The 25,267-nt window shown below is 38.5% G+C and overlaps 1 protein-coding gene across 1 annotated transcript in view; it reads right to left on the minus strand.

Annotated features, from left to right (window-relative positions):
* NPEPPS (aminopeptidase puromycin sensitive) overlaps nucleotides 1-17,866 on the minus strand; it is a 117,297-nt gene extending 99,431 nt beyond the window's left edge. Inside the window, exons 1-2 of the mRNA XM_052658919.1 lie at nucleotides 17,535-17,866; nucleotides 9,750-9,834 (exon numbers count right to left, since the gene is read on the minus strand). Coding sequence (XP_052514879.1) covers nucleotides 9,750-9,834; nucleotides 17,535-17,795 — 346 coding nt within the window. The 5' untranslated portion in view covers nucleotides 17,796-17,866. The remainder of the gene's footprint in view (nucleotides 1-9,749; nucleotides 9,835-17,534) is intronic.
* Between the last annotated feature and the right edge of the window lie 7,401 nt (nucleotides 17,867-25,267).

A 25,267-nucleotide genomic window follows, 5' to 3' on the forward strand; every position in this document is an offset into this window, starting at 1 on the left:
TGGGAGATAGTAAAGGACAGGGAAGCCTGTTATGCTGCAGTCCAGGGGGCTGCAAAGAGTTGAACACAACTTAGCAACTGAACAACAACAACAATAACATCTAATGATGGATAACACAAGCAGGGAGATGGAAGTTCTAAAGAAATAAAAAGAAATGCTAGAGATAAAAAACACTAACAGAAATAATGTCTTTGGTGGGCTCACAATTAGACACAGCTGAGAAAGGAAATCTCTGAGCTTGAGGATATAACACTAGAAACTTCCAAAACTGAGAAGTAAAGACAAAAAATTAGAAAAAAGCAAAAACAAAACAGAACAAAATATCCAAGAACTGTGAGAAAAGTACAAAAGGCATTTAAGCACATGCAAAAGGAATACCAGAAAGACAAAAAAAAGAAACAGAAGCAGGGGCTTCCCTGGTGGTCCAACGGTTAAGAACCTACCTTCCAATGCAGGAGACATGGGTTTGAGCCCTGGTCAGAAAAGGGGCAACTAAGCTCGAGCACCACAACAAAGAGCCCTCACACTGTAAGGTAAGATCCTGCATGCTACAACTAAGACCTGATGCAGCCAAATTAATATTTTTTTAAAAAAGAAAGAAACAGTATTTACAGCAATAAAGAGTAAGAATTTCTCTAAATTAATGTCAGAAACCAAACCACAGATCCAGGAAACTAAGATAAGACCAAGAGAATAATGGGGAGGGGGTGGGGGGTGGGAAGAAGGTGGGGGGGGGGGGGGAACCAACTACACCTAGCCATATCAGAGTCAAAATTTAGAAGATCAAAGCTAGAGAAAAAAAAAAAAATCTTGAAAGATGCTGGAGGGAAAAAATACCTTAAGTATAGAGAACCAAAGATAAGAATTACATTCAACTTCTCAGAAATTATACCAGCAAGAAAAGAATGAAGTCTTTAAAGTGTTGAGAGAGAAAAACTACTAACCTAAAATCCTGTACCTTTCAAAATCGTCCTTCAAACTGTAGGAAAATCTTTCAGTCTTTTTGTGAATCTAAACTGCTCTAAAAAGAAAAGTCTTTTTAAGTGAAGAGAAACAGACTTTTTCAAACAAAATTGAGGGAATCTGTTGCCAGTACACAAGATTTCCAAGAAATGTTAAAAGTTCTTTCAAGAGAAGGAAAATTATGTAAGCCAAAAACTCAGATTTACATAAGAAAGGAAGAGCATCAAAGAATGAATAAATAAAGTAAAATAAAAATGTTTCTCTTATTCCTAATTCATCTAAAAGATAATCGTTTCTTCAAAATACTAATAGCAGCAATGTATTTGACTATGTTGGCTTCTGTGTGGAGATGTATGCATAAGTGAAACGAATGACATCAATGATACAAGGAATAGGAAAGAAGAATTAGGAATATATTATTATAAGGTACTCACACTACCTGTGAAATATTATCTTTTTATTTGAAAGTGGTCTAGAGGTAAATGTGTACTGCAAACTCCAAGACAATCACTAAAAAAAAATTTTAAGTATAACTGATATGCTAAAAAAGGAGAGAAAGTGGCATCATATAAAATGTTCAATTAAAACCATAAAAAGGCGGGACTTCTGTAGTGGTCAATGGTTAAGCATCCACCAGACAGTGCAAGGGACATGGGCTTGATCCATTTTCTACAATCTCTTACAGAAGACAGAAGCAGAGGGAATATTTCCAAACTCATTCTATGAGACTAGTCATTACCTCACTATCAAAACCAGACAAAGACATTACAAGAATATTACAGAACAATATCTCTGAGAGCCACAGATGCAAAAATTCTCAACAAAATATTAAAGTGAATAAAATCCAACAATGTATATGTATATGTATGGCTGTATCCTTTCACTGTTCACCTGAAACTACCATTATATTGTTAATCAGCTATACTCCAATACAAAAGAAAAAGTTTAAATTTGAAAAGAAAATTATAAAAATAATTATGTACCATGACCAAGTGGAACTTAACCTAGTATGCAAGGCTGTTTCAATGTTTAAAAATCAATTAATGTACTCCATCACAGTTAGGCCAAAGAAGAAAAACCACATAACCAAATGAATTGATGCACAAAATACATTTTACAAAATACAACACCCTTTCGTGATAAAAACACTCAACAAACTAGAAATGAAGACGAACATCTTTAACTTGATAAGGAATGTCTACAAAAACCATACAGCTAACATCATACTTAATGAGAAACTCTGAGTTTTCCAGCTAAGATGAAGAATAAGCAAGGATGGCTCCTCTCACGTCTGCTTTTCAAAATCATACTGGAAGTTCTAGCTAATACAATTAAGACAAGAAAAGGAAAAAGTATACATACTGGAAAGGTAGAAATAAAATTATCTTTGTTCACAAATGATATGGTTATGTAGAAAATTCAAAGGAATCAACAAAAAACTCTTGCAACTAATAAGCCATTAAAGCAAGGATGCAGGATACAAGGTTAACACACTAAAGTCAACTGCTCTCCCATATACCAGCAATGAATAAGTGGTATCTGAAATTTTTTAAAAAGTATCATTTACATTATTACCCCACAAAATGAAATACTTAGGTATAAATCTAACAAACTATGTACAAGATTCATACAAAGAAAACTACAAAACTCTGATGACAAAGACACCAAAGGAGTAAAAGAAGAAAAAGATATTCCATGTTCATGGATAAGAAGACCCAATATTGTCAAGCTATCTGTTCTTCCCAACCTGAACTACAGACTCAGTACCAATTCCAATCAAAATCCTAGCAAGTTCTTTTGTGGATATTTTTAAATTGACTCTAGAGTTTATATGGAGAAGCAAACAATCCAGAATGTCCAACTCAATACAGAAGGAGAACAAAGTCAGAGGACTGACACTACCCAACTTCATTAAAGACTTTACAATAATAAAGATGATGCGGCACTGGAGAAATGAGAGAAACAGATAAATGAAAAAGAACAGACAGCCTAGAAATAGATCCACATAAATACAGTCAACTGATCTTGACAAAGAAGCAAAATACAATGGATGTATCTTTTCAATATATGGTGCTGGAAACTGAACACCCAAATGCAAAAATAATAATAATAATAATCCAGGCAGATCTTACCTGTTTTATAAAAATTAACTCAAAATAGATTACAGTCCTAAGAAAACTCTTAAAGAGATGGGAATACCAGACCACCTTACCTACCTCCTGAGAAACCTGTATGCAGGTCAAGAAGCAACAGCTAGAACCAGAAATGGAACAACAGACTGGTTCCAAATTGGGAAAGGAGTACGTCAAGGCTGTGTATTGTCACCCTGCTTATTTACCTTATATGCAGAGTTCATAATGCGAAATGCCGAGCTGGATGAAGCACAAGCTGGAATCAAGATTGCTGGGAGAAATATCAGTAACCTCAGATATGTAGATGACACCACCCTTATGGCAGAAAGCAAAGAGGAACTAAAGAGCTTCCTGATGAAGGTGAAAGAGGAGAGTGAAAAAAGGTGGCTTAAAACTCAACACTCAAAAAACTAAGATCATAGCATCCGGTCCCATCACTTCATGGCAAATAGAAGGGGCAACAATGGAAAAAGTGACAGACTTTATTTTCTTGGGCTTCAAAATCACTGCAGATGATGACTGCAGCCATGAAATTAAAAGACGCTTGCTCCTTGGAAGAAAAGCTATGACAAACCTAGACGGTGTATTAAAAAGCAGAGACATTACTTTCATCTAGTCAAAGCTATGGTTTTTCCAGTAGTTATGTATGGATATGAGTGTGGGACCATAAAGAAGGCTGAACGCTGAAGAATCGATGCTTTTGAACTGTGGTGTAATCCTAAAGGAAATCAGTCCTGAATATTCATTAGAAGGACTGATGCTGAAGCTGAAGTTCCAATACTTTGGCCATTTGATGAGAAAAGCTGACTCATTAGAAAAGACCCTGATGCTGGGAAAGACTGAAGGCAGGAGGAGAAAGGGATGACAGATGACGAGATGGTTGGATGGCATCACTGACTCAATGGACATGAGTCTGAGCAAGCTCCAGATGGTGAAGGACAGGGAAGCCTGGCGTGCTGCAGTCCATGGGGTAGCAAAGAGTTGGACATAACTGAGGGACTGATCAATGACCAAAGTGTGAAATACAAAGCTATAAAATTCTTGGAAGATAACATACAAGAAAATTTAATTGACCTTGGGTATGGTGAAGACTTCTCACATACACCACCACCAAAGACACAATCCATGAAAGAAGTAAATAACCTGGACTTCATTAAAATTAACAGCTCCAGGGACTTTCCTGGTGGTCCAGTGGTTAAGAATCCCCCTTCCAATGCAGGGGACATGGGTCTGATCCCGAGTCCAGGAACTAAGGCTGCACGGCAACTAAAGCCTGTGCACCGCAACTGCAGAGCCTGCACTCTAGAGCCTGTGCACCACACAGCAACAAGAGAAGCCTGCATGCTGCAACAAAGAACATGTGCACCACAAATAAGACCCTATGGAGCCAAATAAATGTACAAACAATCCTTAAAACTCAACAATAAGAAAAAGAACAACCCAGCTAATATTGTTCTATTGTTCTTTTTCCAACTAACATTGTGTCAGGCTTTCCAGGTGGCTCAGTAGTAAAGAATCAGCCTGCCAATGCAGGAGACGGAAGAGACACAGAATTCGATCCCTGGGTTGGGAAGATTGCCTGGAAAAGGAAATAGCAACCCACTCCAGTGTTCTTGCCTGGAAAATTCCATGGACAGAGGAGCCTGGCAGCCTACAGTCCATGGGGTTGCAAAGAGTTGGACAAGACTGAGCACGCATGAATGCTAATGTGTAAAAGACCTGAACATACCCACCAAAGAAGATATTTTGATGGCAAGAAATCATTACAGTCCTGTACATTAAAATAATGCCACACCACTACACACCTATAGAATAGCTAAAATCCAAAACACAACAACAAATGATGGGGAGTATGAGGAGCAACAGGAACTCTGATTCATTGCTGGTTGGAATCCAAGATGATAAGAGTCCTTTGGAGGACATTTTGGCAATTTCTGATAAAACTAAACACACTCTTATCATAGGATCCAGCAATCATGCTGCTTTGTATCTAGTGAAAGGAGTTCAAATCTCATGTCCTCTACAGAACCTTTATTCATAACTGTCAAAACTTGGAAGCAACCAAGAAGACCTTCAGCAGGTGAAGGGATAAATAAACTTATGTACAGACAAGGGTACAGTACTCAGAGATAAAAAGAAAGGCGCTACCAAACAATGAAAATACATGGAAAAATGCATATTACTACATGAAAAAAGCCAATATGAAAAGGCAACATACTGTGTGACTCCAACTAATGACAAACTGGCAAAGACAAAACTATGGCAAAAAGATCAGTGGTTGCCAGGGAGAAAGATGAGTAAACAGGCAGAGCACAGGCAGATTTTTAGAGCAGTGAAAAGACTGTGTACAATACTATAACGGCAGTGGCAGATACATGTCATTACATATTTGTCAAAACCCATGGAATGTGAAACAGCAAAAGTGAACTCTAAACTATGGACTTTAGGTGAGAATAACTGTGGGCTCATTTACTGTAACAAATGTACCACTCTGGTTTGGGATGCTGATAGTGGGAGAGGCTGTACGTATGGGTACAAGAGAAATCTCTGTACTTCCTCATCAATTTTGCACTAAATTTAAAACTCCAAAAACTAAAGCTTTTTAATTTAAAAAATAAATTCAACATTTAATTCTGAAAACAAGCTGCCCTGACAGTTACCAGAGAACCGGGAAAATATTTGGTTCCTTAATGTAGCCTGGACACTATGGCAAGCTTATGCAATAATTTATCTATTCTTCAGAACGGTAACAGCACATAATAGACTTTATGTTCAAAATTTCCAAAACTTGGGAGCTCCCTGGCTATCCAGTGGCTAGGGTTTAAGCACTTTCACTGCCACGAGCCCAGGTTCAATCCTGGTTTGGAAAATAAGATCCCATAAGTAGAGTGGTGCAGTCCAGAAAAAACAATAGTAAATAAACAAGTGGTGGTGGTTTAGTCGCTTAGTCAGGTCCGACTCTTGCAACCCCATGGACAGTCTCCTCTGCCCGTGGGATTCTCCAGGCAAGAATACTGGAGTAGGTTGCTATTTCCTTCCCCAGGGGATCTTCCCAACCCAGGAATTGAACCCAGGTCTCCTGCATTGCAGGCAGATTCTTTACCGACTGAGCTATAAGGGAAGTCCCCAAATAAACAAAAGATAAAATAAAAACAAGTTCTCAAAAGTAGTGCCACTTTAGTGTTCAAAAACTCTAAAAGCTATCTAAAAAAAGATGTTATGCTATATTTTGAATTATTTAAAAGTACATACCACAGAACTTATATCACAAACTAAAACTATTTGCTTAACATATTTAATAGTAATGGCATATTATATATAATTTATATCAGTTTCAATTAAGAACCAAGAAGAATCTCACAAGGGATTTTCCTTTTTTTAATGATACATCTATGCTCAAGTCTTATCTTCATGTCCAAGTGATAAAGAATATGCATAACACACCACAGTTCCCTGAAATCCCTCTTCAGAGGTTGCAAAATCAACAGCATTCTGGCCCACAAAAATGTTCTGTTTGGCCAGAAAAGTTGTTTAAAATGTTAATATATTTATGTGAGATATAGACTCTTCGGTTCAGCCTCTGCCCCAATTCCTTATTTTCCTACATCCAGCCCAATTCATTCAAGTTTGCTGAATGAATTGGTTTTAGGCCCTACCCTATATTGTTATTAGTATAACTAAAGTTATATTCAGATTTCTTTAAAAATTTTCATATGAATTGTGGTATCATATTTTAGTACATTTGTACTGGAAAGGGATATATTCCCTTCTGTCACTCTTCCTGATTTGAGAGCTAGCACTTAACTAGTCACATATGTATTTTCAGAACAATGCCATAAACAACTCTATCACAAAGAGAAAGTGGTGTATTAATGTTTTTACTAATCCACACATAATTGTATGGAAGAATAAAGGTTACTAATAGTTGGATAAAAGCTTATGATCAAATGCGAGGAACCTTCTTGTTTTTGAATGGTTTTACTCAAAATTAATATTTGGCAATATTTCTGTTTGTTTTATCCTTTCATGAAATACACATGCACATATGCATCATACTGAAATACACAATTCTACTTCAAGAATAAATGTGTTAAAATTTAAATGCTTTATATGGCTAAACCAAAGTGATGCTGGTGGATCTGAAACTATATAATAGAACTTTGCATGATATATTATGTAACTAACGGAAAAGCTTTTTCTTACATAGCTAATTCTACAAACACATACCTGACAGAGTATACTAAGGGAAAATTGGTACAAAACTTTCAAGTGATCATTCTCTATGTGGTTATGCCCAAGCCATCAACTATTAATGATAAATTAAAAGACTATTTACCTGTCAGGACCTGAGTTCAGGCACTCAAAAGTTTCGTATTTCTCTTGCAGAAGCTGATGACAATACTAATCCCTGCACTGTGTAGGGAGGTGCATTCCTTGCACTGGCTTAAGTGCTAATGATTTCACCAACCCTTGAAGTGCAGAACAGTAAAAAAACAGTTTTCAGCCGTTTTTCTTACTGATTTCTCATTTTAAAAATTACAAAGTAAGATTTCAAATAGGTTTCAAAATAAATTATTTCTTTTTAAAAGGCAGTGCCTTAGTTTAAAAGACACGCCAATAGATCTATCTGGATTACTGCACATATCACAAGATGGCCTTTTTCATCATTTAAAAATTTACACTCAGAAGCAACAATTTCATGCCTTCAAATAATTTTCTGATTTTACCTTAAAGCACCAAGATTTTGGCTACAGATACGTAAAGCAGTCTTCCAGAAGGCAATCATAAATATTAATAGGTACTGGATAAGATTAGCTGGGTTAAAAAATCCTATCTCCCCTATGACTCATTTATTACCCTGCCACCAACTTACAGCCCTGGAAGAAGCTGACAGTCAAGTTCACAACTACTAGTTTCTAAAGAAACAGTGCTATACTCTCCCAATAAGATAAAAATCAAGAAATGCTTCCATATCTAAGGGCAAAATGAAGCTTTGTATATATCTGGAAGGCCAAATCTGTTTCTGTCTCCTTAAAGTATCAAATTAATATAACTTCCTATTCTGTTATACTCTAAAATAAAGTGGGTTTACACATGACTCCAGGTTTTTACTACTGCTATAGGGTGAGTTGAGAAATTTACCTTAGCTAGTTCTGAAGAAAATATTTTACATATTTAAAAACATTTACTGATTTGTACGAATCTCTCTCCAAATCCTACTGCCTATCAATTTTCATTAGGAGTACTAACACTGCTTCCTTAAGATTCAGATCTTTATGCACTTGGCACACTCAGTTACACATATTCAAACATTTAAATTCTCTGAATTCTTTTCCTGCCACTTTAGTAGAGGAGGATAAAAACAAACCTGAGCTGAAACTAGGCCAACTGGAGGATACACATTTATGTTGCTAGTTCTACCTTAAACTTAAATAACCTTTTGAAACCCTATATTGAATTTAAACGCTCTCTACCTACAAAAAAGAAAGCTTGCCTTGATATGCTTACCTAAGGTGCTTCCATTTTTCCTCCGTTAAAGAAATTAAATAATCTCTTTCATTTACCAAAGATTTTTTTTTTAAGTTGGCACTCAGTTAAAGTCCATTTGAAGGATCTGTTCCTCTAACTTAAAATGGCAGCAGTTGACCTCATTTACAATCAACTGAACTTAAGTACTTCTTGGCAATAATATGCTCAACTGCTACATATCTTATCTTTCTATGGACAAGATAATTTAAGAAAAATTGAGGAGACACATATAGCCAGGCCTTAAAATGTTACAGTATACTGTGAAAAGGGGAAATAGCAATACAGAATGTAAATCAAAAGATCAAATTTCTAACAATGTATATCAAAACAGAAGGTTTTCTAAGAGGAAAAGTCTTGAGTAGCAAAGACTAATCAATAAGCCATTTAACAGGGAATGTCTAATCAAAAGTAAAGAGCAATCCAGATCCAAAATTGATATACTTGTGAGTTCATGCCAAACTTGGTAACTTTTTCAAAAGCAGTTTATGTGGGAATAAGAATTCAGGCAGCAATGGATTAATCAGTTTAATTCTTATTGTAATTACAAGATCTAAAATATTTCTTTGATAAAGATGCTGAGTTCCCACACATTCTAAGCTATGTTTCTTTTCAACATTTTCTTCCTCTATAACTAACTCCATCATTTAGTTTCTAACCTTTACATTAGATCTCATAAAGCAAATATTTTCTCCCAATTATGAGTAACACTATCTCAATTTTAATCTATTGTTTAAGAGAATAAAAAAAACTTTAAGAAACTCACGTATAAACTAGTCTGCTTGAGAAACTTTTCATGTTCAAAGTATTTAATTTTTCAAAATAACTCTTCAGATCTATGTGAATGGTATTATATTTATTTTACACTCATAAAAATGTGATCTGCCTAGGGTCACAAAAAAACTTAATGTTTGAAGTAGAAGTAAAATTGTGACATTTTCTTTATTTCATATTATTCAAATAGCTCCTATGACCATCTAAAGAATTTTCCTATTTTGAATGTAACAAACATTGATATCTTAATCTGAAGTGTATGTATTAAATACACACACATACCAAAGCACACACAAAAGTACATATTATACACAAACATGGAGACAGCAAACTAAAAGGGAAAACAGCACTTACCTTCATCTCCTTCTGGTACATATGAAGCTGTAATAATGTCAATATCAGCACAATTCATCACAATCTGATTGGTTGCCTGCCTCACCTAAGATGGCAAAAAAAAAAAAGACAGCAGTGTCAGAAATAGCCTAGATTATTCACATGTACATCTTCATCTTGGCCTAATATATGTCATAGGCAATTTTAAAAATCCAGACATGACTAAAACCTAAACTAAGTATTTATGCAACAATGGTAGAAATAAAGGACTACTTCTAAATATCCAAAGCAATTCACATTTTTGTGGTAATATTCAAAGCAATAATAAATACTTAGGTATTTCACAGAATTCAAGTATCTGACCACTGAGCTAAATAAAAGCCTTTTTTCCCCCACTTAAACCTTGATTTAAAACAACTTAAATTTTTTAATTTCAAAAAATTTTTAATTAGGAAACCTTTCTTACATGTTGCAAATAATTATGTATCTCAACCTGCACACCATACCCATCATGAGTGTACGCTTTTTTTGTAAGAATAGAGGAAGAAACCTGGTATTGTAAACTACGTCAAAACTTCATAAAACACTCTTTAAATTTTTTCTTTTCCCAAAGAAACATCTTGAATGTAACAGACACTAGTGACTCACCACCAAGATTAAATAAACTTCTACGGCTTTGTCTTATTTGACTTAGATCCAAAAAAGTAAAATACAGGTATAAAGAATGCCCCTTCCTCTCTTCCTCATTCCTTAGAGATAATCACTATCCTAAGCTAATGTATATCTTTCTCATATATGTTTAGTACTTTTGTTACATATATAAAGAACAGAAATGTTTTTAATCTTATACAAATGATATCAAAGTGTGTATAATCTTTGCACTGTATTCCATTGCTGTTTAAACGAGAATTTTTCTGATCACTAGTAACATTAGTTATCTCTTTTGTTTCTTCTCTTTCTCTCTCCCCAACTTCTACAACCACCCCCCCAACTCTCTTCTTCCCTCCCTCCCTCTCTCATTTTCTTTCTTTTTTGGCCCTTAAGTTTTTCCTCTGCAACTTATTCATAACCCCTGCTCATTTTCCAATTTGGTTGTAACCTTGTTTTTATATAATTGTTGCATTAAACAAAGCTTCAAATTCATTTTCAGACATTTGAACAGTCTAAATCTAAAATAACAAAAATACAGATGTCCTAAATCACAAACAAATGCCCACAGAGGCCAATGAAACAGGTGAGTACAGTAGGCCAGGTGAAGGCTATGCATAAAGGAAAGCTATGTGCAAAGGAAGGAAGAAGTATACATTTCTTGGAGCCAACCAATTATTGCTAAATAGGGGGGGAAAAAACAAACAATGTTGCCAGATCTTTCAATTTTAAAAAGCCACAAATACAAATTTCATGTGCAATCTCCCAATTTTTAATTAATGACAATTAATTCAGATTTTTCAAAAACACTGTGTAGATCAAACAAAATCAACTGTAGTCAACAGTGCCTTGAGGTCACTGAACAGACCATAACACTAGGTAAAGAAACAGAATAATATAAAATCTGTATGAAAAACCTAAGAGTAATTATTTTATTAGGAACCAATACATACATATGATTAATATTAAAATTACCTGGCCTAAATTACAGACAGTATGTTATTAAATTTTATAACAGACTGTTAAAATCTTTAACACGTAAAGAGAAACTATTTTGGCTTATAAAAAACAAAATCTTCTCATAAATCTTCCTGTTTCTAAACAAAAATACCATTTGGTGAACAGTTTTTTAATTCTGTAAGTGGTAATATTCCTTTCTTCACACTGTTTATTTTGCCAGAACACATCTAAACAACACTAAAACTTTTAGTCCCAACTGACTGTTTATAGCACTACATTTAAACAAAAAGAAAAAAACAACCGTGCCTATTCATAAACTGACTTTAAAATTTTTTTTCAGAAACACAGGAATAAACCATTTACTAGCATATGCACCAAAGGGTAAAATGAATAAAAAACTTTCCAGGGTTTGAAGTTGGCATAGAGAATAACAGTTGTTTAGTTACATGTCTTAATCTTTACCTAGGCAACTTTTATTTTCATCCATCAACATCTACAATGAATTTAATGGTAGCCAAGCAGTTAATCTACCATGTCAAGATACTTGTACTACACGACATATGCCAAATGACATTTATCTCACTACTATTGTACCGTTTTGAGGAAAAGTGTTTGTACTTTGGAAAGGCACAGGACACAACATCCAGTTACAAGTACATTCCAATTCCTCCTGGGTTTAGGGAAAACCCACCAGTTTATAGAAAGAACAGGGAAGCCTGGTGTGCAGCAGTCTGTGCGGCCGCAAAGAGTCAGACACAACTGAGCAACTGAACAACGAACACCAGTACCAGTTTATACTAATAAATTAAGCTGCTTGTTGAACAGCACCTTTTTTCCAGAGTACTGCCATTTCTGGAAGGCAATACTCAAATTTCAAAAATCAGACAGTATATTCTGTCTCATATTAGAAATGCACTTTATAAACAGGATAATCCATAGAAAGTGTTTCTTTTACCACTTAGTGCCTCACACATAGTAATCTTTTAATAGATGTTATTATTCAGACACATGCACAGAGAACAAGACTAAATGTGCTCTACTCATAAAGATATTAATCTGAATATCATCTAACAGCATTCACCTAATGGTTTAGAAAGCACTTAATCAAAATGATAGCAAACTTAAGAATTATGTGCTGTACTATAAAGCACATATTATATATTATATTGGATATCAGCATACTCTTTTGTACCATCCAAGGAATGTAATTTAAAACAACCATGTGGACTTAAGCATGCACTCAACTATCACACTGATCTTTTTGATGCTTTACCAACAAGAGCTCTAACCTGATGATTCAGTGATTCCTCACAGGTTAACATCATCATGTTACTGAATACTGCTTGTATGTTCCACTATCAAAAACACAGGTAATAATGTTGAGTCAACTATATACTTCAATTAAAAAAAAAAAACTAGTAATAAATAAAAAGAATGTCAGCATTAAGATCTTCACTTTCCAAGCTTAAAATAGAAGCAGAATGCTAAAGGTGGGCATATAAATTGTATTGAAAACAAACTTACTTTCAACCTTTCCATCTGGTGCTACGAATAAATGGGTTATTAATGTATTCTTTCTTTAATTCAAATTAGGGCTAGTTAAGTCTTCTTGGAGTCCCATACAGACTGTATTTCAGCTAAACCAAACCATAACATTTCTACTGAATAGACAACTTGACCATTAGTAACAATTTTGCAATGGAAGTTTCCTAAGAGCTAGAAAGGGAGCAATCTGAGACAATTTTTTTCCTGAATGAGTCTTTACCACAGTCACTCAGGAACACACCTTACGTGTACTATTAAGACGCTAAAGGGTTTTTTCCTGATTGCTAAAACCCCGAGATTTTAGTAAAAGGAAACCTCCTGTCTGACGATTCCAAAAACCAGTCAGTCTGAAGCCTGACAAGCTACCACTTTGCCTAACAAGCAATTTCATCATTAAAATTTTGTAATAATCATTGCCTTTGTGAAACAGTGCTATAATTTCTAAAGACAATAAGGAGCAAATAATTAGTAAACACAAATTAAGCCAAGTTTTCTAACAAAAGAGCCACTAAAACCAGCAAGCTGCAGAAAGTCAAACATAACAAGTAAACATACAGAACATTACTATTTATTATTTATATACCATAAAACTTTAAAATTATACATAGAAATAACACCTACCAAAAAAGAGAATTTACCGCTCAGGGTGAGGGTGGGAAGAGATGGAAATGGACTTTAGTGGCATCTGTGACATTTTATTTTCCAAAAAACATCTAAAGTCTAAAGCAAAGGGGACAAAGCACTAACATCTGCTAAATCTAAGTGGTAGGTTACTTCTCTGTATTTAAAATATTTCCTAATTTAAAATAAAATGTTAAAATGATTACAAATGGCCAAATAAACTGAGAACTACATACTTGTATGGTGTTCAAAATGGAATCTCCAAGATCTAGAGAACTCATCTCAATTAACAACAAAACAGCTATCTGAAGACTCAGTCCTTTGACACTGATTCACATACAGATTACAGTAAGATGCACTTTACGGTAAGAACAGGCTCATGTATGTAGCAAAGTTCAGAGATGTCTCACTGATAATTTACTACTCAAGACCACATTTATGTAGGCTGCATTGTACAATATTAGTTATCAAGAACCAGGAAGTTAAAAAATAAATAAATAAAGCCTTTATGGAAACCAGAAGCAATGACACAAAGTCCATACAATAAAGCTCATACCTTTCACTCAGAAGAGAATCCATCAAACACATTTAGAAAAAAAATTTAAGCTCAAACAAGCTTGTTTATTTGGTGACTTAGACCTATTCAGATCAAGTTTAGTAAAACAGAAGAGGGAAGAAATTGCACAACAGGGAGCAACAACACACAGTAAGCAGCAAGTAATAACCTGAGAATAAGAAAAACAGAAAAACTTTAAAGAACAGGTATGAAACTAACAAATTATAGTACACAGTCCTGGGTTATCTATGGTTATAAGTATCAGTGACATATTGAGAATGCTTTCCAGTATTTAGAAAACCTAGAATATGCGGAATCACAGAGTTTAAAAAAATAAATATTTCCATCAAATCAGTAAATATTTTTTAAAGTCTGAGTGTCTCAAAGAATAAGTTTCATTTATCTGGAACACCCACCGCAGAATTCACTGCCAGTTGATACTGGATAAAACTTAAACCATACAAAACTCTCTTATACTCGGGGGTTTCCTCCATGATACATTTCAAGAAACATAATAGAAATCTGAACAAATTCAATTCCTTATGACTAATCTTTCAAATTTAAGACCATTTAGTGATCTAGCATAATGCTGGACAAAATTAATTACCTTTATCTTTTTCAAAAGGAAAAAAAAAAAAAAACCCTACCAAAATGACTGCATAGAAAATCTACAAAATTTGGGCAGAAACTTCTGTAACACAGGGTTGACAATAACATCCATTTAGGTGCCAAGTTTCAGTCTGCCAAACAATCTACTGTCTCTGTAACTCTCCTCAAAGTGCCAATTTAGTCATCTCCATCATGAATATTTTGTTGGCAGAGGCCAGGGATTGTTTAGTATATCCTGACTCCTATTTCTCTGGCACAGGTAAACTATTTCCAGAACACAATTACTGCATAAAGCACTATACACTCATAACCAGGAAGTGTCACCACTCACATAAACTTGTAATCTATTTTTAAATGAATTACCTACAAAGCAAGAGGGTCAGAATTTGAAATGGCTGTGAAAGTCTATTCCTCTCACATATCCTAATGTACAAGGAGGGGAAAGGGAATGTCCCATTTTTCTAGGCCCAGTGACAACACATTTTCAAAACCTGCTGAATTAGACCACACACACTTATGTAAAAGACAACTACTTTTTAAATCAGTGCACACTGACTAATTCATCTTCCCCAGGAGTCCACACCCAGGCCTGGTTAAAAATCTACTAAATTTCTAACATGTAACCTGTACAAATACTCTGGGCTTATTACAAAATTTTGCAACTAAAGCAACCAAGCAAATTGCACACTTTGTGCAATGTAATTCCAAACTGTTAGGCGACTGACACAATATCAGTTATCAATTTGGCTTCCAGAGATATAATTTTGTTCACATTTTTAGACTTCCACAATCAGATACCACCTAATCCCAAAGGTTAAACTTACTGCTCCCATCTATTTCAAAAACATCAATATATGCTAACAACTGTTAACATTTTACTAATGTTAACTCCTCTTCACATTTTCAAAAGCGGCAATGTGTACAATTAAAAAGTCCAATCTTCCTTTAATAAAACCTGTTTTTTTCCTTGCATCAGATTAACAAGTCCTGCTAATACCTAGTACATTACCATGTGCTCCCTCAGTGTCCCGAACCGGCCTTCCATATATTTCTCATTTCTTTCAAAATGCCAAGCAGAAAACGGATAAGCATGTCACTGCTTGCTGTTCTACCCTAACACTTAAATAAAACCTTTATTAACAGTTTTTTTCTGAAATTTTCCCCTATACCTCTCAAAATTATGAACCCATTATGGGGTATATCTTGCAAAATTATGAACCTATTAGGGTATACTTCTCAAAATTATGAATCCATTATGGGGTAAAACAACTATGGAGTAAAAAAACAAATGATTTTTTTTTAATGTTAGCCTTTTGACATAATGCGAACTCATTCATTGCTAGGTCCTTCTTCCCGCAGGTCGGCCAAATCACAAGACACACTACTGTTTACACTCCCTCCCATCTGCTCCCAGCCAATATATATCAAACATTCTATAGTCACTTGGCTCAAACAAACAGTCTCCCAAATAACCCTCTCAAATCCTAATTTAGGCCCAAGGTGCACTCATTCTGATTCATATTCTCAATGGAAAATTTTTAAATCACCTGACTTTTACAGGGGTAAGTTTCGTCTTTAGATTCAGCCAGACGACAGAGCCCTCATGCTTTCCTACAAGCACCCCAAATCTGACAGTATACTTTTTAATTCTACACTTTTAGACACATTTTCAACCTGAGTACTAGGCTTTCAAATACAACTGCCAACTTTCAATTCATTCCAACGCTATGCTAGTCTACGTTTCTTTTATTTCATTGCTACATACACCCTGTTCTTTAAGATTGAGGCCTACTGATTTTCCCCCCTAACTGCAGTAGGAAAAGAAATGAAACAAATATATTTACCATCATTCTTTTTAAAGATAAAAAGTAAAAGATATTTAAAGCTATCGTTACAACAAGATATTTAAAGGTACTAGTAAACAGTTCCCATTTTTCATTACAAACTTCACATAGACATCACATAACACGATATCACAAATGTCTATTGTTCCTGACCTTTGTAGGGCATCAATACTAACGATCTCCAAAATCAAACAATACTTTAGATAATCTGCGGGGGGAGGCGCGGGGGAGCATGATTCACCAAAAACTGCAATGAGGAGTAATGGAATATTTTCACCAGTGGTACACTTTAACTAATGGCTTCTTTCAGAGGAGGGTACTGCTAAGCAACCATCGCTGTAGCAATAAATCCACCTGCTTCAAAGGCTGCAAAGCTAGAAGATGGGAGGAAAAGCGGAGACAGGGGTCCTCCTTCAGCTACTCTGGAGGTTAGGAGAGAACAAAGTCACTGCTGCACTGTCACTAGAGGGGAAGGGGGAGGGGGCGGATCATCTTAGAAACCCTGCCCCTGGGCCGGAGCAGGCGGGGAGAACACAGCTAGGCTGCACGGGATTAACATTCCCCTTCTCACTCTCTTCCCCCTTCCAGAATCCCCTCCTCTCTAACGCGCGGCAGCCGGAGTCCCAGATGACTGCCCTTTCCAAAGTGTCCTCCGTGGAGCGTGGGGAAAAAGACGGAAAAGGCTGAGCATGCACTCCGATGACCCCTCTGGCCTCCCCAACACCCTCCAGCCTCTCCCAGACCATGACCAAGCCCGGAAGGGCCAGGGTCTGGGGGAGGCCCCACACAGGTGTGCTGGCCCCAGAGGCGCGCGGCCCGGGCCCTAGCCCAGCAGGGCAGAGCACACAGACCGGGCGCCCAGCGGCCGCCCCAGAGGGGCGCGCCCGTCCCCGAGCCGGCCTCCCCAGCCCCAGGTCCGCAGCGCCCAGGCCCGCCCGCCCGGTCGGGCCCCCAGCCCAGCCCGCGGGCGCGGCCTAACTGCTTGCCCGGCAGCTCGCCCCCGGCGCCCGAGGGTCGCCGTACCTGGGCGGAGGCCTCCAGCTTGCCCTCGAAGGTGAAGTCCAGCAAGTCGGGCTTGAGACAGAGGCTGTAGTTGATGGGGGAGACGTCGGCAGGCAGCCGCTCGAAGGGCCTCTTCTCCGGCATCGCGGCGAGGCCCAGGCTGTGGAGGCGGCGGCGGCGGCGAGAGGAGCGGCTGAGGAGGAGAAGGAGGAGGGGAGGAGGCGGAGGGCCGAGGAAGAGCAGGCGGCGAGCGAGGGAGGGGGCGGCGGCTGCCAGCCACATCCACCGAGCGCCTGCGACCGCCTGAGGAGAGCGACCGGGGGAGTCTAGGGGCGGGGGAGAGACCCAGCCCGAGCGCCAGGGGCCAGGAGGGAGGCAGTGCGGGCGGGCGGGCTGGCGGGCCGGCTGCCTACGGGGAAGGGGGCGGAGGGGAGGGAAGGGGAGGAGGGCCAGCAGGGAGGGAAGGCGGCGGCGGCAGCAGCTGCGTGCGCGGCCCCGCGGGGCGGGCGCGCCTCCGCCGGTGTGCGCGCACGCGCCGAGGCAGGGGAAGGAGCGGCGAGGGCGCGGCCGGCTGGGCGGGAGGATGCGGGTTAGCGAGCGAGCCTTGGAGGCGGGAGGGGGCTGCTGGCGCTGCACCTGTCCGCGCCGCTGCGGACAGCGGACTGCTCCCGGAGCCAGAAGAAACCCAGAAGGGTTTGAGAAGCAGAGAAAAGGTGTGAGGGCTCCCTTATCACACCCCCACGTCCCCCACATTCCCCTCACCGCCCCCATCTCCACCCCCCGGGCTCTCTTTGGAGTAGAAACCTATGCAGCTGGTCAGTGCAAAATGTTAAAACACCAATTTAGAGCAAAATCCCAGCCTAGATTTTTAGCTCCAGATCAACAGAAAGCCCCGAGTCTCTTTGGCCGTAATTATTCCTGTTATTTTCAGTGTAACTTCAAGGGATGATATGAAAAATTTTCTCAGAAAATCTTTTAATAATCCAGTAAGATTAATTAATCAGTAAGATTTGGACCTTTGAGCAAGTGCTTTCAAAAATTAGAAGTTTTGTTTTCATGATTTCATGTTAAAAGTAAGATATGTTTCACTTTTTTTCTAGTTTCATCTTTGTTTCTACTTAAAAAAAATAAAATAAAAGACCTGGGGATTCCCTGACCGTCCAGTGGTTAGGACTCTGCTCTCACTGCCAGGGTCTGGGTTCTATCTGTGGTGGAGGAACTGAGATGCCACAAGCCCTGCAGTGCGGCCAAAAAAATTATAGTCATAAAAGACCTTTTACCAATTGTGGACTCTTTAAAGGTAAATTAGCTATGGCTCCCTCAGTTTTATACCATCTCACAAATTGAGGCATGTATTTTTAAATATAAATATATATTATACATAAATGTGTATATATTTGAATATGTTTTAAAGTGTCAAGGATGAGGAGATTTTATCTATCCCCATGTTCCTTTATAAAACCTTCTTATATAGCACCCCTTAATTGTTAAAACTCAGTGCTGAAGGCTGTACTGAACCAGCATTGTCTAATGGAAATATAATGCAACCTAGCTAACTAACTTTAAATTTTCTAATAGCCACATCAAAAACAGGAAAAAGGTGAAATTGATACATCTTATTTAACCCAGTATATGCAAAATATTATCATTTTGGCATGTAACCAATATAAAAATATTGACGAAAGAGTTCCATGGTGGCCTGATATTTAGGATTCCTTTTGCTCCCATGGCCTAGATTCAATCCTGGTTGGAGAAACTGAGATCCCACAAGCTTCAAAGCCAAATATATATATGTATGTGTATATATATATGTGTGTGTGTGTGTGTGTGTGTATGCAACTTTTTTCCAAAATAAGGGTTTGAAATCCAGTGTATATTTTACATATTTTACAGCACATTTCAATTCTGACTTGGCACATTCTGAGTGCTTAACAGTCACATGTGACTAGTAGCTATTATCAATATATTGATCAGCACCATCTTAGACTCTAGGCCTGTCCTGCTATCCTCTGAATCCTACAAACCTTTTAGGACAGACTGAAAAGCTGCACTCCTTTCAAACTAAGATGTGAGATGGGGCCTTTTGTTGCATGGATTCATTTCTGTGACCATTTTTGGTCATAAATTAATAATATAATTCTGTTAGTCTAATAATAACATATTGAGTAAGAAAGGCAATGCAAAAGAATGCTCAAACTACCACACAGTTGAACTCATCTCACATGCTAGTAAAGTAATGCTCAAAATTCTCCAAGCCAGGCTTCAGCAATACGTGAACTGTGAACTCCCTGATACCAAGCTAGTTTTAGAAAAGGCAGAGGAACCAGAGATCAAATTGCCGACATCCACTGGATCATGGAAAAAGCAAGAGAGTTCCAGAAAAACATCTATTTCTGCTTTATTGACTATGCCAAAGCCTTTGACTGTGTGGATCACAATAAACTGTGGAAAATTCTTCAAGTGTTGGGAATACCAGACCACCTGACCTGCCTCTTGAGAAATCTGTATGCAGGTCAGGAAGCAACAGTTAGAACTGGACATGGAACAACAGACTGGTTTCAAACAGGAAAAGGAGTACGTCAAGGCTGTATATTGTCACCCTGTTTATTTAACTTCTATGTAGAGTACATCATGAGAAACGCTGGGCTGGAAGAAACACAAGCTGGAATCAAGATTGCCGGGAGAAATATCAATCACCTCAGATATTCAGATGACACCACCCTTATGGCAGAAAGTGAAGAGGAGCTAAAAAGCTTCTTGATGAAAGTGAAAGAGGAGAGCGAAAAAGTTGGCTTAAAGCTCAACATTCAGAAAATGAAGATCATGGCATCCGGTCCCATCACTTCATGGGAAATAGATGGGGAAACAGTGGAAACAGTGTCAGACTTTATTTTTGGGGGCTCCAAAATCACTGCAGATGGTGACTGCAGCCATGAAATTAAAAGACGCTTACTCCTTGGAAGAAAAGTTATGACCGACCTAGACAGTATATTCAAAAGCAGAGACATTACTTTGCCGACTAAGGTCCATCTAGTCAAGGCTATGGTTTTTCCTGTGGTCATGTATGGATGTGAGAGTTGGACTGTGAAGAAGGCTGAGCGCCAAAGAATTGATGCTTTTGAACTGTGGTGTTGGAGAAGACTCTTGAGAGTCCCTTGGACTGCAAGGAGATCCAACCAGTCCATTCTAAAGGAGATCAACCCTGGGATTTCTTTGGAAGGAATGATGCTAAAGCTGAAGCTCCAGTACTTTGGCCACCTCATGCGAAGAGTTGACTCATTGGAAAAGACTCTGATGCTGGGAAGGACTGGGGGCAGGAGGAAAAGGGGACGACAGAGGATGAGATGGCTGGATGGCATCATGGACTCGATGGACATGAGTCTGAGTGAACTCTGGGAGTTGGTGATGGACAGGGAGGCCTGGCGTGCTGCAGTTCATGGGTTCACAAAGAGTCGGACACGACTGAGTGACTGAACTGAACTGAACTGAACTGAGTGCTTACTAAACACTTTACATGTATTAATTCATTTGATCCATTCAACAGTTCTTTTCGGTCAACACCATTATCCCCATTTTACAGATGAGAAAACAGAAACACAGAGATTTAGTGAATTGCCCAAGGTTGTACAGTTGGTAAATGGCAGAGCTGGCATTAAGACTCAGCCATTTTTTTCCCTCCTGGAAAATTTTGTTGCAGCTTCCCTATTTCCTAATTCTCCAGAACTATACAAAAAAAAAAAAAAGATCTTAATTACCCAGATAACCACGATGGTGTAATCACTCACCTAGAGCCAGACATCCTAGGGTGCGAAATCAAGTGGGCCTTAGGAAGCATCACTATGAGCAAAGCTAGCAGAGGTGATGAAATTCCAGCTGTGCTATTTCAAATCCTAAAAGGTGATGCTTTTCAAGTGCTGCACTGAATATGCCAGCAAATTTGGAAAACTCAGCAGTGGCCACAGGACTGGAAAAGATCAGTTTTCATTCCAATCCCAAAGAAAGGCAATGCCAAAGAACGTTCAAACTACCACACAATAGCACTCATCACACACTCTAGCAAAGTAATTCTGAGCTACCCTAGCTCAAAATTCTCCAAGCTAAGCTTCAACAGAATGTAAACCAAGAAATTCCAGATGGTCAAGCTGGGTTTAGCAAAGGCAGAGGAACCAGAGATTAGATTGCCAACATCCGTTGGATCATAGAAAAACCAAGAAAATTCCAGAAAAACTTCTGCTTCATTGACTACGCTAAAGCCTTTGAGTGTGTGGATCACAACAAACTGGAAAATTATTCAAGAAATGGGAATACCAGACCACCTTACCTGCCTCCTGAGAAATCTGTATGCATGTCAAGAAGCAACAATTAGAACTGGACATGGAACAATGGACTGCTTCTAAATTGGGAAAGGAGTATGTCAAGGCTGTGTATTGTCACCTTGCTTATTTAACTTACATGCAGAGTACATCATTTAAAATGCTGGGCTGGATGAAGCACAAGCTCGAATCAAGATTGCTGAGAGAAATATCAATAACCTCAGATATCAGACACCACCCTTATGGCAGAAAGTGAAGAGGAACTAAAGAGCCCCTTGATGAAAGTGAAAGAGGCGAGTGAAAAAGCTGGCTTAAAACTCAACACTCAAAAAACAAAGATCATGGCATCCGGTCCCATCACTTCATGGGAAATAGATGGGGGAACAGTGTTAACAGTGAGTGACTATTTTCTTGGGTTCCAAAATCACTGCAGATGGTGACTGCAGCCATGAAATTAAAAGACGCTTGCTTCTTGGAAGAAAAGCTGTGACAAACCTAGACAGCATATTAAAAAGCAGGGACATTTTTACCGACAAAGGTCCATCTAGTTAAAGCTGTGGATTTTCCATAGTCATATATGAATGTGAGAGATGGACCATAGAGAAAGCTGAGCACTGAAGAATTTATGCTTTTGAACTATGGTGTTGGATGAGACTCTTGAGAGTCCCTTGGACTGCAAGATCAAACAAGTCATCCTAAAGGAAATCAGTTCTGAATATTCATTGGAAGGACTGATGCTGAAGCTGAAACTCCAATACTTTGGCCACCTGATGGGAAGAGCTGAGTCATTGGAAAAGACCCTGATGCTGGGAAAGATCAAAGGCATGAGAAAGGGACAACAGAGGATGAGATGATTGGATGGCATCACCAATTCAATGAACATGAGTTTGAGCAAGCTCCGGGAGTTGGTGATGGACAGGGAAGCCTGGCGTGGTGCAGTCCATGGGGTCGCAAAGAGTCAGACACAACTGAGCGACTGAACTGATCTGTACCTCAACTTCTTTATTTTCATTATGCAAGAACCCATGAGGCTCCCTTTTTCTGTTAAAGCAAATTTAATATATAACCATTTAAGGCTCTCCATGAGCTATCCTTACCATTTTCTCAGACTTGTTTCTCTTTACCCTTTAACACAGATTCTCCAGTCTTAGCAAGCTAACCTGTTTATCCTTGGTTCTTAGAGCTTGCTCACTATCTCTTCTTCACCATTGCTCACACATTATTGCTTGGAAAGTCTTCCTCATCCTTCTTGGCAAACCCATGCCCCTCCCTTCCTTCAAAACTCACCTCTTCCAGAAAGTCCTCATTGACTAACTCCACCCAGCTATAACCCATTTCCCATCATCTCTCAAGTACTCGCTTTTGCTGACTTATTTGTACTTGTTCTGTCACTTTGTCTTATATACATATCTTTTTTAAGATGTACTACCGGCAAGAGCTTGACTTCTTATTCTCCTGGAACTGTCAGGACTGAGCCCTGCACAAAGTACATCTCAGTTGTTATTGACCTGACTAACCAGTTGACCAAGAAATAATACTTTACCCTTTGTATTGAAGGGTAAAAAAACCCTTGTGTTGTGTGCTCCATAGAGAAACTATGTGAACCTAAGGCTAGAGGCAACCTTCTTTTATAAAATCACAGGAATGATTTTTGAAAAGCAAAACAAAAAACCTACCAGGGCTAATGGACTTCATGGCAACGGTAACTGTGACCCTGCTGAGGATAAAGGGGAGAACCTTACTTGGCCCCATCCCTAGTCCCATGACCCAGAGGTTCCAATGCAGCAAGTCAAGATTGAACCCAGGCCTCCTGGGATAGAGGAATGGAAGATAGCATATCAGTTCAGTTCACTCAGTCGTGTCCGACTCTGCGACCCCATGAATTGCAGCACGCCAGGCCTCCCTGTCCATCACCAACTCCCAGAGTTCACTCAGACTCACGTCCATCGAGTCAGTGATGCCATCCAGCCATCTCATCCTCTGTCGTCCCCTTTTCCTCCTGCCCCCAATCCTTCCCAGCATCAGAGTCTTTTCCAATGAGTCAACTCTTCGCATGAGGTGGCCAAAGTACTGGAGTTTCAGCTTTAGCATCATTCCCTCCAAAGAAATCCCAGGGTTGATCTCCTTTAGAATGGACTGGTTGGATCTCCTTGCAGTCCAAGGGACTCTCAAGAGTCTTCTCCAACACCACAGTTCAAAAGCATCAATTCTTCGGCACTCAGCTTTCTTCACAGTCCAACTCTCACATCCATACATGACTATTGGAAAAACCATAGCCTTGACTAGATGGACCTTAGTCGGCAAAGTCATGTCTCTGCTTTTGAATATGCTGTCTAGGTTGGTCATAAGAGTTCCCATAAAAAGACTAAGGATATGACTTATGCTCCAGACAGTCTTCTCTGGGATAACTTAAATGAAGTTTAAGGCTCTCAGAAATTAATTTCCCTCCAATGGGGCTTCAGAAAGAATGGAAAAGGCAGTATATCTCAAGGTCATTAGCAGCACTTCCAACAGATTTCTTGGCTTCTCTCTTTAATAATGGCCTTAAAGCAGATAAGTGCATAATGCATACTTTTCTCAAAGAAAAGTATTATATTCACTTGTGGTTTGAGAATTTCTAAAAAAAAAAAAATCTGTCATGTTCTTAATATCAGAATCATTTTCATAGCACACGTTGGAGTAAAAGGATATACAGTTGGCCCCTTAACTGGACAACCCAAGTTTGAACTATGCTAGTCCACTTGGGGTTTTTTTTTTTCATTTAATACAAACTATATGACTACATGATCTGTGGTTGATTGAATCCTCAGATGCAGGGGACTGACTATAAAGTTATATTAAGAGACAGATTTTTTTGACTGGAGGGAGTAGTCAGTGCCCCTAATCTCTATGCTGTTCAAGGGTCAACTATATAGGGCAAATGTAAGTCATTGAAAGAGATGTTTCACAGCAAAGAGAATATGAAGGAACTGGGTTACGGATCCAAAACATTCCCCACATTACATGAAAGTAAATCATTTTGTAATCATTTAGTTTCACTGACTTAGAAATTATAGGCTTCAATGTCAGTTTGGAACTTGTAACTCTAGTTCCACTAAGGTGAGTCTTACCTGCGGAAGATGGTGAAGGGGTTCCAAAAACCAGGGAAACAAAAAGTTGGAGAGCAATCCATAGTAGCTGGTGCCATGAGATCCCAGCCTTCACTCTTTTCTGTAACTTAAAATGGCTGTTGAACCGTTGGGGAGTAGATAGAATGTTGCCTACCTATCCTGTGTTCTTCATTAAAGAGAAGTAGATTAATTCCATATGCTTTATTTAAAATGTGGATAATAACGATACATAACAGGTGATATATGTATGTCTGTATGTATTCATTCCTTTATTTATTTGAGGATGGCAATATGACATTATATACATCCAAATATGGCCAAAGAAAGGCCC

Source organism: Budorcas taxicolor, chromosome 19 (genome assembly GCF_023091745.1).
Source record: "Budorcas taxicolor isolate Tak-1 chromosome 19, Takin1.1, whole genome shotgun sequence".
Classification (NCBI taxonomy): Eukaryota; Metazoa; Chordata; class Mammalia; order Artiodactyla; family Bovidae; genus Budorcas; species Budorcas taxicolor.